We start from the raw sequence: 12,753 nt of genomic DNA on the forward strand, positions 1-12,753 counted from the left end.
CAGTGTTTTCAGGAATTGTGCATAAAACCGTCTTTTGGAAGCTGCTAAATATTCGAAAAATGGTCATGGTGCTTCATCTAAGCTCTTCACAATGACACAGCTTTGACTAGTTTCCTGTGCCAGCGTAAAACATGTCTGCTTCAGTTCCTGTTAAAAGCGGCTGAATGGGTCCTGCATTATTCATCCTAAAAGATGGATGTCTCTTCCAGCAGAGAAAAGGAACGACAAAAGAAAAGCTGATAACATTTTTTAAGTGATAAATTGCGGAAGAAATAGAAAGCGCAATACATCCCTTCTAAATATGGGACATGCATGCCATCACAGTCCCAGCTGAAAGCGAATATTTGTGCTCTGACAGTAACTGCTTTCCTTCGTGTCTCATTCTAAGCTAGATAATGTTAACGTGATGCTCAGATGTGTGTGACTGGGATGTGAAGTGGCCCCGGCAGATGCGCCCGTTGCTAAGGAATCTTTTTACCCGCATTTGTCGGCATAGTGGCTAACCTTCTCACCACCTCCTCCGCTGCCACACTCTCCTTTGTCGTACCACCACTTGTTTTTCAATTTGTCCAACAGGCCTTGTTCATTCAGTTTTAAAACTGCCAGGTTAACTGCACTTCTTGAAACGATAAAACATAGTTCGTCAGAGTGAGCAGTATCCAATCAGAGGAAAGAAAAAAAGCAGTTAAAGGGGTGGAAAGTTTTAGTCCCCGTTCCCCACTTTCCCAATATGAATCACATTAATGCACTGGACAAACCTCTCTTTTAAAAAAACAAAAAACAAAAAACAAAAACAAAACAAAAAAACAAAGTCTGGACCCAGATCTCACCTCTGAGGTACACCTCAACTGTGGTACTTGTCTGAGAAGCCAAACAGGAAATGATGCAGTTACATCATCGCTATCTGGTGTTTCCAGTAGAAAGAACTCATTAGGTATCATTTGCACAGAGAACTTTAAACTTAATCTAGGTTAGGTTTTAGATTATTTTTTTCTAGTTACCTATGTGTGTTGTATAAATGTATAAATGCTAAATGTGTTGCATTAATGTATTATCAAATTCTGTCAAAACTGTGAATGCAATGTAAAAAAATTTATGTTTTTTTCCCATTTCAAATTTTTTTCACTTTTTGTAGCTAGGAATTTGCATAAGGCCCTTACTGCTGGTTGTGTTGAAAGAACAGGGTGTGTTTAGATCGCTAGTGCTCAAATCTATTTTTTAAGACAAGATAGTAAAAACTAGATGATTGATTTTTTTTTTCATGGTTTTGCTTTTCCTGCCATAGCAAGTGTAATTTTATACTTAAAATGAATAAAATCCTTGGTGAGACGTAATCCCCAATGAAATAACACTACAGTTAACAGTGTACAAATCGTTCAAGCATTTTCTTCAGTTCACTTGGTGAATCTAACAAAATGTTCGAATAAAGCTTGTCTCTTCGGATCCAATTTTCTGTAAACAATGATGAGGCAGGTCTCAGAGGTGAGGTGGACTAAGAAATGAGATTTATGAACAAACACTGCTGCTCCTTTCCCATGTTTTGATGTAAATTACACATGACTAATTTGTTTCTAACAAGAACAACAAAGGAGCACTAATATAAAAGAACTGGGAAAATCGATATGTCCACTGGCCCTACTCTCTCTTATTCCTTCGCCCTTCCCCCGTCTTCTGCTCTCGCTCTCTCTCTCTCTCTCTCTCTCTCGTGCGTCCTCATTAGTCTATATTGCTTTGAGATACACAGAGGACCTTTGCAGTATTGAAAACCTGTTTTTGTCCCACTAGGCTGTCTACAGATGAACTGAGCATCTTGAGAAGTGCTGATTAAGCCTGATCCCTTGCTCGACGTGAGATTTCTAGCAATACATCAATACCCTTGGTGTCTATTAGTTCTGATATAAATAGTGAGGTAAAGCACGCACAAATCAGCATATGCATAATCAGAATTAATGCCTCATTAGGGTTTTTTTCTTGCTGCTGCAAATTTAAGGTGTGTGTGCAATTTATCTGCAGCACGTTCAGTGCATCGAATATCAACATTCTGGCACAAGCATACATTGCATAGCAATGTATAAAACTAATATGGCATGGTAACCAGGCGCACGGTGGCTTGATGGTTAGCACGCATGTTCTCCCCGTGTTTCGGGGGTTTCCTCCAGGTACTGCTGTTTCCTCCACCACTCTAAAGACATGCACTGAACGCTGATTGGCACTTACAAATTATCCGTAGTGTATGAATGGGTGCTTGAATGTGTGCGATTGTGCCCTGCAATAGGCTGGACTTCCATCCAGGGTTTCCCCCACCTCATGGCCTAAATTCCCTGTGAGGGGCTCCAGGCTCCCCGCGACCCTGAGGATAAGCGGTACAGAAAATGGATGGATGGATGGATGGTAACACAGGTATTTTCAAAACGGTGAAAGTCTCTGTATTCTCAATATACTAAAGAGCTTACAGGATAAAAAACAATTCACATTTTGAAAATAGCCATGTTAGTGTACTGGGAAACCCAAATTTGTATGCAAAGGAGGAGCTTCAGCGCTTTAAATCTAATCATCCATCCATTTTCCATACTGCTGGGGAAGCCTGGAGCCTATCCCAAGGAACTCGGGGCACAAGGCGGGGGACACCCTGGATGGGGTGCCAACCCATCGCAGGGCACAATCACACACACATTGACACACTACAGACAATCTGGTAATGCCAATCAGCCTACAAACCATGTCTTCAGACTGGAGGAGGAAACTGTAGTACCCAGAGGAAACATCGAACCGCAGGGAGAACATGCAAACTCCATACACATATCTAATCATATGTCATAAAAAGCAAAATCTTTATGCATGAATTGAGCAATGCTGAATATGTAAAAAAATCGGTACAATTATTTATTACATTTCGATCTTATTCAAATAGCTTTGTAGCTAGTGGTAGAGGTTATTTTGGTTAAAATAAGTTGGTTCAGAATGACTCATACAGAGCATTCGAGCATTCAACATATGCTTGTGCCATAATGTTGATATTCAAAGTATAGAAGGTGCAACAAATAAGTTGAATATGAACAGTTTTTCTGAGACTGGGTTGCTTATCGCTTTTAAGGCCACGTGTTAATTTCACATTATCATCATCATCCTGAAGTGGTGAGTGAAGTCACGGCATGTTTAGCTAGCTTTTCCACAGACAGCGCAGTACAGTATGGTACAGCCACAAATTAGACAAATCGGTTTTTGTCATTATTTTGCGAAGTGAACAATACTGTAACCAAGTGTGCTGAATTTGGTTACCGTTCTTGCCAGGTTACCACAAATACCACTGATTGGACAAACACAAAATTGCTGTCACTCGAATCAATCAAACAGCATTTTTAAAGAGGAAAAACAATGGAAAATGTTCTGGCTGATCATCTATTTTTGGTCTTTACAAATTAAATCAAATCATGAGTAAAGGAGATTGTAAGGTGACATTTAACAAACTGTACTGTGCTGTGCAGAGAAAAAGGTGATTAGCTGGCACTTAGCTGTCTCCTTAGCACTCCTCCACAGTTCGCTAACACAAATGCTTGCTGTGTGATTGCATTAGCTAACTATGGAGGTGTGACATCACGCAGCCTTTTATGGTATGAACATTATTCTGAATCATACCCTGCTCGAGGACCTGTGTGCAATGGAAATGTGCGATTAGCTGTTTCCTTACTGTACCTCCACAATTAGCTGACAGAACACTTTAGCTAACAGATCTCCTTGCAGTTAGTCTGTGTTAGCTTCAAGTGGAGGTCTGGTATCAAACAGCATGGTGTGCAATTTTTTCTGAATCCAGAACCATCCATACCCTGGTTGACGATCTGAATCAGGTGGAAAATCTCTATTAGCTGTCTCCTTACCATACCTACACAGTTAGCTAACACAACTCTTTACTGTTTGCTCGAGTTCGCTAACTAGCAACACCTTTGCTTTTTCAACTAGGTATTAGCATAACTCCTTTGTTGATAATGATAAAATGACTAATTATTTACAGTCATTCCTACAATTTTATAGAGCACCGTGTGAGAGTTCTGTATTTTATTTATGAGCTAAATAAGGCTTGGGAGACAATCGGCACTTACTGTACACCAGTCAGATGGAAATAAATTTTGGTCTGATATTTATATTGTTTCAGTTATAATTTTATTCAAGTCGTATTTTGAAAAATAAAAACCCACCCCCCAACCCCTCCCCCCTGCAGACAACCGCTATCTAACCTTGCATATTAAAACTTAAAAAAATAGTTAATCGTGATCCGGGAAATTCATTTTTGAAATGATCAAGAGAGGTTTATCCTGAATGCAACACTCATAAAGAAAGCCCACTGGAGCAAAGACAGAGACGAGATGAGGAAAGAATACAGTAAAGCCCGTCGGAGCTGAGGAGTGAACAGACAGAAGAGCGTTAAAAAGCGTTGGAGAGTCGGAGCCCAGGAAAAGCCTCAGAAAAGCCATGCTCTGACACTGCGCTCCTGTCTGTGGGAGGATCACACGCAGGAGAAGTGACAGGCAGACAACAGTAACTCCAGTGAAATGTCTGACCCAGGAGGCTACAGTCGTCTGTAAGTGACTCTCCTCACCGAGTGTTCGACTTCCTGAACAGACCGAATGTGGGAGTTTACAGACTGAACAGGATCAATTAGTCACGCTCAGTTTGGTTTGGATTTTCGCTGTAAATCTTTTGCTGTACATGCCCACACATACATATCTGAACATTCACATGCAGGAGAAGAAGCATTTGCTTTACGTTTCCTTTCTGTCAGTCTGTAAATTCACTGAGAGTGAAGACTAAATTGTACTTATATCGTGTCACATGAAGCCACCATGTGTTTATTCAAATAAAATAGCTAAACACGCTTATAGGAGAGTGTTAATGTCGAATTCTGCATACATGACCTAACAGGCATCTGTGATTGGTTAGTATTGCTCTTATTGACAGGTAAGAAAAAGGACACCTAGGTGGTCCTCCCTGCTGAGCTGTTCCCCTTGATTTATCCTTATTGCTCGCTTAATACATGATTTTATACTACAGTGCAGTTGTGTCTTTGAATCTGATTGGTCAGAAGGTATTAATTAGTTTGCAGTTTTTCCAGCTGTAATTCAAATCATAGGTTGATATTAACATGCTCGTTTAATATGCTCTAGTGCCTGTTGTTATTTAATGAAGAAAATTGTTGATGTGGTGAAGTTTTCTGTAAGGCAGTGTTTATTTAACACTTTTTGAAAGGAGTCTCCATGATCAGTTTTCTGCCAAAAGAAACGGTATGTCTCAATCGGCTCCCTAGCTCAGTGATCAGGGAGTCGGCCATTTTATATATGAGTCTTTATTAGTCACATGTACATTACAGCACAGTGAAATTCTTTTCTTTGCATACCCCAGCATGTTGAGGTCAGAGCACAGGGTCAGCCATGATACAGCACCCCTGGAGCAGAGAGGGTTAAGGGCCTTGCTCAAGGGTCCAACAGTAGCAGCTTGGCAGTGCTGGGGGTGGACCCCAACCTTCCGATCAGTAACCCAGAGCCTTAACCGCCAAGCCACCACTGCCCCCATTTTTTAATTTTTTTTACGTGCTGTCTCAATCGCACTGGAACGTTTCGCTCCCTAAAAAAATCCCATAATGCACCGCAAAAACCAGGGAGCATCGATGCTCACTATGTTCCCATACTGGAAAGGACGTCATATTTTCTGGTGGATGACCTCTCAGTCAACTTCGTCTACAAATGTAAGTAGCTTGTTATCATTGTTGTAGCTCTCAAATGATTACTTACGTTAGCGATATTTAATTTTTTTTGACGTTCGATATACGGTTTGTTTGAGCCTAACGACTTTTAAGTGTTTAAAGATCAAAAAAATAAATCCACTAGCTAGCCAAAGAAATGCATGCGATTAAGCTAACAAATTTATACGACCTAAAAACAACGTGAGTATGTATTCATGTCGCTGGAAATTGACTTATCAGTGTCCCAATGTGTAGTGAACCAGGGTCCTTACCAGTGCCCTAACTCTCGTACACGATTTTCACAACCTAGGGAGCTAGTGAGCTGATCGAAGCTCCAGAATTATTGGCATCTGTGGTAAAAAAAAATGGGGATTATGAAAATGCTATTACAATTGTCTTGGTGTTTAATTAGGTTAATCCAACCATGCAAAGTATGTGAGAAGTCTAAACTTTAACTGAAGTTAATTTAAACTAAGGAAAAAAAAACTCATTAAAAATACGTCACAAATATTGGCACCCCTTCATCGACTACTGTAAAAAACCTTCCCTTGCCAACATAACAGCACTAAGCCTTCTCCTATAATGCTTAGTAAGATTAGAATTAACCATATGGGTGATTTTAGTCAGTGGCACAGTATATGTACATTATAGAACAGGATATATTACGTCAGGATGGAACAGCTCACAAGGGGACCACCACATTGTTCTTCCTACCCAGACAACAGGGCCAATTAAGCTCTCTTATCTCTCAGCCTCCTGGCCATGGATGGTAAATTCTATCATTAGTGTGAATGTGAGGTAGTGTCAGAGCAGGCTAGGTATTCACTGGGTCTTGTCTCAATCGTAAAAATCCATATCGCCATCAACAGAACATTTCCAGCAATGTCAATTACATATCAACAACATCTGCATGCAACTCAATTACCTGGGTGAAGCTTCTCATAAATCATATGCTATAAAACAAAACAAGCAGTAACTCCACACTAAAATTTTTAAGAATGCAATAAAAGTGAAACAAAACCAAACAAAAATCAAGTAGAGGTAGGCACGCCAGGGAAGGTGGAATACCATAACAACACGTGACATATTGTTATACTACTCCACCCACCTTAACTGTGAGCCCTTGGGCGTAGCCACTCCGTAGCCTTTGGAGTCCAGGTTGCCTCCGACCTTCATGGTGTCGCAGGGCTTGCGCTGCTCGGTGTACTCGTTCATGGTGGATTCCAGCAGGAAGGCGTACTTCCCCTTGGACTTCCTCACCCGAGCCACGCCCTCCGCTGTGGTCTTGGTGAACACCGTGGGCTCGGCTGACTTCATGTAGCTCCACATTTTCTCATATACGGCAATCTTTGACCTCTAGGAGATGGCACACAGTAGCATGTAAATGTAGTGGGTCAAATGTCATGGTAGGTTGTGAGTGAGACAAATTCGAAAATCCTATAAACGTCATACACGGTGAGAAATAATCATAGGTCTTTATTTGAAGGCAATCATTATACGTACAGAATGCATACAGATCATCCTACGTGCATAAGCAATAAATAATGTTCATTACATGAGGACATGAAAGGGCTGGTAAATAACCTTATACTTGAAAAAATTATAGAAAGAAAGGTGGTTCTTAATAACAGTGCCCCCCCAATTATTGGCACCCTTCATGAAAATGAGCAAAAAATAAATAAACGTTTTTTTTTTTTTAAACAAAACAATTTTTAAGTAGTGCAATTTGTTCCTACTAGACATTGGCTCCAAAATTACTGGTACCCTTAAAATTACGATTTAATTCAACACCTGCTCTGGAGAGAATAACAGCACTGAGTCTCTTGCGGTAACAAGGTTGGAGACACTTGTAGAGGATCTTGTTCCACTCCACCATGCAGAACTTTTTAAGCTCCTTTATATCAGGTTTGCCCATGTGGACTTCCCTCTTCAATTCAGCAACGCATTTGCAATGCTTTCAAACAGCTTGCTGTTGTGAAAGTGGCATTTAACGGTTGACAAACACAAGAATCTAAACTGCACAATGCTAAAACAGAGATGTCTGAGCTCTTCTTTTTTTTTCTGCCTTCACCATATTCCTCACTGTGTGTGGAGTACAGTGGGCTCATGGGCCCAATTCCTGGCAAAATTCCTACTGTTTCAGACATGTGAAACTTATTTTAATTTTTGCTTAGTGGTATTTTTAACTGTATTGTGCAGGTCAACAGCCTTCTGTCTCTTTTTGCGTTTTTCACTTTTTTTTTCTCCTATGGATGGCAAAAGGACACATTGTGGTTAAAGGCAACAACAGAATTCTCTGGGAATGAGACTGACTATTTGTTTGCAGTTCTTTAAAATATCCCTTAGGGTGTCAATAATTTTGGCACATTTTTTATTATTTAAAAAAGTATTTCAAATAAGATTTTTTTTAGAAATAGATAAATAGTTTCTCCAATTGTTTGAGTGTAAAATTTTGAATTATTGTGTGTAATGTTAATTTTATTCAATCATTTCTTCTCATTTTTAATAATAATTTTAGAGGGCACTGTAAGACCTAGACTCATAAATGGACTAAATGATTTAGTAAATCAAATTCCATAGATGAACCTACAGCTCTACACTGAGGACCTTGAAACAAAGGCCTTATAAATATGGAAATAAGTGTCCTAGATGCATCTGTGTTGTATATGCCTTCTTAAGTAATTTATATAGGAAACACAGAACGGTGCCATTTATAGACCATTTACTTTAGATATTATGTAATATTACATAATACTGGCTGTTTATTAAAACTCAGACAGTGCTTATGATTGTGTTCTTTAGTCCATATTTCCTCTTACATCAAAACTAACCCAGTTTACAAACCTTTTAATGTCATCCTGAGAATACTGAGATGGTCTGCTCATATACTCGTGCACTAATCTCTAAAAATGTTCAAAAAGTTCTGGATGTGTTTATGAAAATTACCTTTAAATAAATGTAACTAAGAAATACTTTTTCATTTATTTGTGAAATAAACTGAGAAGCTAATCCTGACACCTTGATTCGTTGTTTTTTTTTCAGTGTACTCCACTCACCCTGAAAAACTCTTTGGTGGAGCCTGAGTCTAGAGTGCCGTATGCTATGTCTGTTTGCTTGGCCAGGTCTTCGGCACTCTCGATGGGCGACACCATTCTCTCTACGGTGAGGAAGGCAGCCAAATTAGCCGTGTAGGAGGAGATGATGATTAAGGTGAAGAACCACCAGACACCTCCCACGATACGACCGGACAGAGACCTGCACCATGGGAGAGGAAACAAGGGAAGAAGAGGACAAAAGGAGTACAGGTGATATGGAGCAAGAGGACAGCAGGGGAAAAGAGAAAGACGAGAAAGATCAGTCAGCAGAGTGTGCCAAGCAGAGATTAGGAAATCTATAATCAAGCATGATGAGGCCACGGCTTATCCCCTCGGCATGGAACTGAAAATGAAACATGCAGTGGACCACCGGAGCGGCGCGGTGCTGAGAGAGAACCATGCCCAGAATACTGACAAGCAACCGATTTCCCTGAGCTTAAGGCATGTTCCACCTCATAGAAACAACCCACAAGCATTAGATGAATGAGTATCAGATAGTCAGGGATCACAAACCCTAATCCAAATTTAGAACCTTGCCTGGAGGTCCTTGGTGATAGCCTGTGACACAGGCTAGTTTAAGATCTTCTCTTGTGAAAACGACACTTCGATGGGATGCCATGTGGTGGGCAGGAGGGGACGTCACTGACAAGAATTTCCACGGAGGCGGCACAGCACAAACTAGCACCGCTTACATTTACACCTTGTGTTGATTATGCAAAATCAAAAGGGATGCTGGGATTTCTTGAATCCAAACTGATGGAGACCGAACATTAAAATTGTAATTTCCTGAATCACAACTCCATCATCAGATTTGCAAATGGTTTGTTCACACTGTGTTCTAAATGAAAAAAAAAAAAATGGAAGAAAAATATACGAGATGTTCAAAACATGTTTTTTTGGCTTTAAAATAATAAAAGCTCCCATAAATTAGAGATAATAAATAAGCTCCCATATTTCTCCTTCGCTTGTTTTTCATTTGAAAGTTAATGAAGGATGTGTATCAGCAATTACTGGAGAGTAGCAAGAAGGGTAGATTAAAGATTGCCGTTAGTGCAAGATGTACTACTAATATAAATCACTACATGCCTTTTTAAAAAGAGGATGACGGTAAAGGTGGAAGACATGATCTCTGAAATATCAGCAGGATTTTCCAAGTGCTGCAATTTAAGGTTATTTTAATGAAAGAAAATTTATTTCTGCATATGTTGATCCCATTTTTAAGAAAATCTCTGTCTTTTTTTAAAATATTTTTTTAAAAAAAGAAACAAAAACAAAACAAGTTACACATCATAACCAGTAGACATCATAACCAGTACACATAACCAGAGAACTGCCTGAATAGCTTACTCGTTCTTCCATTTTGACCCTCTTCATGCTGAAATGTACTGCAGTAGGCATTTTTTCACATTAGGATTAAAAATGATGAAGATTTGATTTCTAGACTTTGTTCCGTGAAACAAGTAGAAGCATGTATGCCGAGAATGGCTGAATGGCTGCAGGGAGCTGAGGGGGGCGAAGACAAATTAATGGCTGCTGGAAGCTGAAGGGGTGGGGCTTAAACAGCATGTAGAAGAGTTGAAAACACTCTGTAAATCCAGAACGTGATCACAAATGTGTGAAAATTATTTGTATAGTGTGAGCAACATACATACAAAATATTTCCAAATAATAGATACATTTATGAAATTGACTATGGATTTATGATTTATAAAATTACTTGCATCCTGGTACAATTCATTTTGACATTTATATCTCCAGCCTGACCGTGAGAAAGGTTGTTAGCTGCAGTCTTTTCAAATCCCATACTAAATGTGCTGTCTTCTGCTAAGCACGTTCCAACATGCAGACACACAGTCGGTCATGGTGACGTCCGAGGGACAGACTCGTCTGGGATCGGAGTAAGCATGACTAATCGAGCTGACCCTGTGAGACAAAGTCGATTTAATAAAAGCCTCAACTGAGCGGACATGACACCAGTGAGTCGAGCTGAGCGCCACTCCGTTGCTCCATCGCCTGGCATACGGGATCATTCATAAGGACATATAATCCAGGGACAAACACATGTTCTCCCACGTGCCTCCCATGTCGCTGTGTATAATGCAGCCTCTCTGATCACCGCCAAACAGTGAAAGTGTGACTGTCATTGTAGCGCACACACATACACACCTGTCACCATGGCAGGTCAGGAAGCAGAGAGTCATTAGCGGAGTGCGATAAGCATGTTATTGCTTTTGTATACGTCGGACTTTGTAAGTGCACTCAGTACTTTATGTCCTTGCTAGTGCAAGGTTTGGAGTTATTAGATATTGAAAAGGCGGTTTTCAGGAGATGAAACTAAGGACGTTTTCACACATTCAGTCTAATTGCTGAGTCTAAATCAAAGCAAAATGTAGATTTCTGGTTGGTTGGTTGGTTGGTTTGCTTTTTGATTTGGTTTAGTTACACACTGCACATAATTAAAGGAACAAAAAATAAAGACATTGATTGAGGGTTGAGGGGCATGTAGGTCTAAAATTCAGAATGACCTTTTTAAGGTCAGAATTACCTTTCAAAAGTGCGTGTAAAAATCACCCAAACACAGAGAAGGCAGAGTAAGAGTTAAAGAAATTATTAGGTAATCCATCCATCCATCCATCCATTTTCCATACCACTTATCCTACAGAGGGTCACAGGGGAGCCTTAAGCCTATCCCAGAGAACCTGGGGCACAAGGGGGACACATCCTGGACTCCAACCAACCTCGGGGAACAATCGCACACACATTCACACAGAACGGACATTTTGGAAATGCCGATCAGCCTACAACACATGACTTTGGACTGGGGGAGGAAACCAGTGGAAGTCCCCAAAGCATGGGGAGAACATGCAAACTCCGCACACATAGGGTGGAGGTGGGATTCAAACCCCCAACCCCGGAGGTGCGAGGAAAACATGCTAAGCATTAAGCCACCATGTCCCCCATGATTAGGTAATCATTTAAATAACTAGTTTAAAACATTTTGTGTGTTGCATCCAGTGATTATTTTCTCCTTTTTGTTTATCAGTCCAAATATCCAGAACACATGGCATCGCTGCAGCTCTGTCCTCTGTTCCTTGTAGCTCAGTCTAACAGCTCTCATCTACAAAAAAAATACTGCAACCCAAAACACATGTCTGGTTCACTTCTTGTTATTGCAGTTGGTAACAGAGTTCACTTGGAACTGGACTGAGACCACTTTTATCTGAAGCTCTTGGACGTTGTTTTGGTGTTTTGGTGTATACACGTTTGTTCCATTCAAATGGAATAAACACTGAATATGTGAGAGTGCCAGAATGCCTGAGTGAAGCTGAGAGAGTGGAGTTTTAGACTGTGCAATTTCAGCACTTTAAAAAAAAAAAATGTTAACATTATTGTCACACCATATGATCGATGAGCCCAAAACAATTTGGCCGAACTCTATAAAAGACTGTTTTATAGCATGTTCACCATGTCATCATGCAGTAAAGGTCCTCTAAGGATAGACCTGTGATTAAAGAAAACCACAGCATCATTAATCTGCACAATCTACAGACAAATGGGCCCACATAAACAGAAAACACGTCTTCATAATAATAGTAGCAATGTTATGCCTAGAGTAAAGTAGTTTTAATAGGTAAAGAAGAGGAGTTTGGAGCTGTTCATAAAGAGTACAGCATGGAATGCCCATTCTTCTAAGTGAACTTCAGGTACAGTAATATGGCAGCTTTGCAATACACTGTACAAGATGCCAGGTATGTAGACTGGTAACGTTATAATAATTATCGTGAGCATGTCAGTATTTTAACCGATCGCTTACTCAAACAAACATTTCATTTCACGTTCAAGTTTCACATACAGTGGACATAAAAAGTCTACAGACCCCTTTTAAAATGGCAGGTTTTCATGATGTCAAAAAATGAAACCAAG

General features: G+C 40.0%; 1 protein-coding gene across 4 annotated transcripts in view; it reads right to left on the reverse strand.

The window, feature by feature from the left end:
* The window catches only part of gria4b (glutamate receptor, ionotropic, AMPA 4b), a 114,469-nt gene that overhangs the window by 8,308 nt on the left and 93,408 nt on the right, over positions 1-12,753 (reverse strand). For 2 of the 4 annotated variants that reach the window (XM_053649657.1, XM_053649658.1), the window contains exons 12-14: positions 8,791-8,989; positions 6,843-7,090; positions 505-619 (exon numbers count right to left, since the gene is read on the reverse strand). In XM_053649657.1, the coding sequence (XP_053505632.1) occupies positions 505-619; positions 6,843-7,090; positions 8,791-8,989 (562 nt within the window). The remainder of the gene's footprint in view (positions 1-504; positions 620-6,842; positions 7,091-8,790; positions 8,990-12,753) is intronic. The other 2 variants (XM_053649655.1, XM_053649659.1) reach the window with 1 other exon arrangement.

Source organism: Ictalurus furcatus, chromosome 18 (assembly GCF_023375685.1).
Source record: "Ictalurus furcatus strain D&B chromosome 18, Billie_1.0, whole genome shotgun sequence".
NCBI lineage: Eukaryota > Metazoa > Chordata > Actinopteri > Siluriformes > Ictaluridae > Ictalurus > Ictalurus furcatus.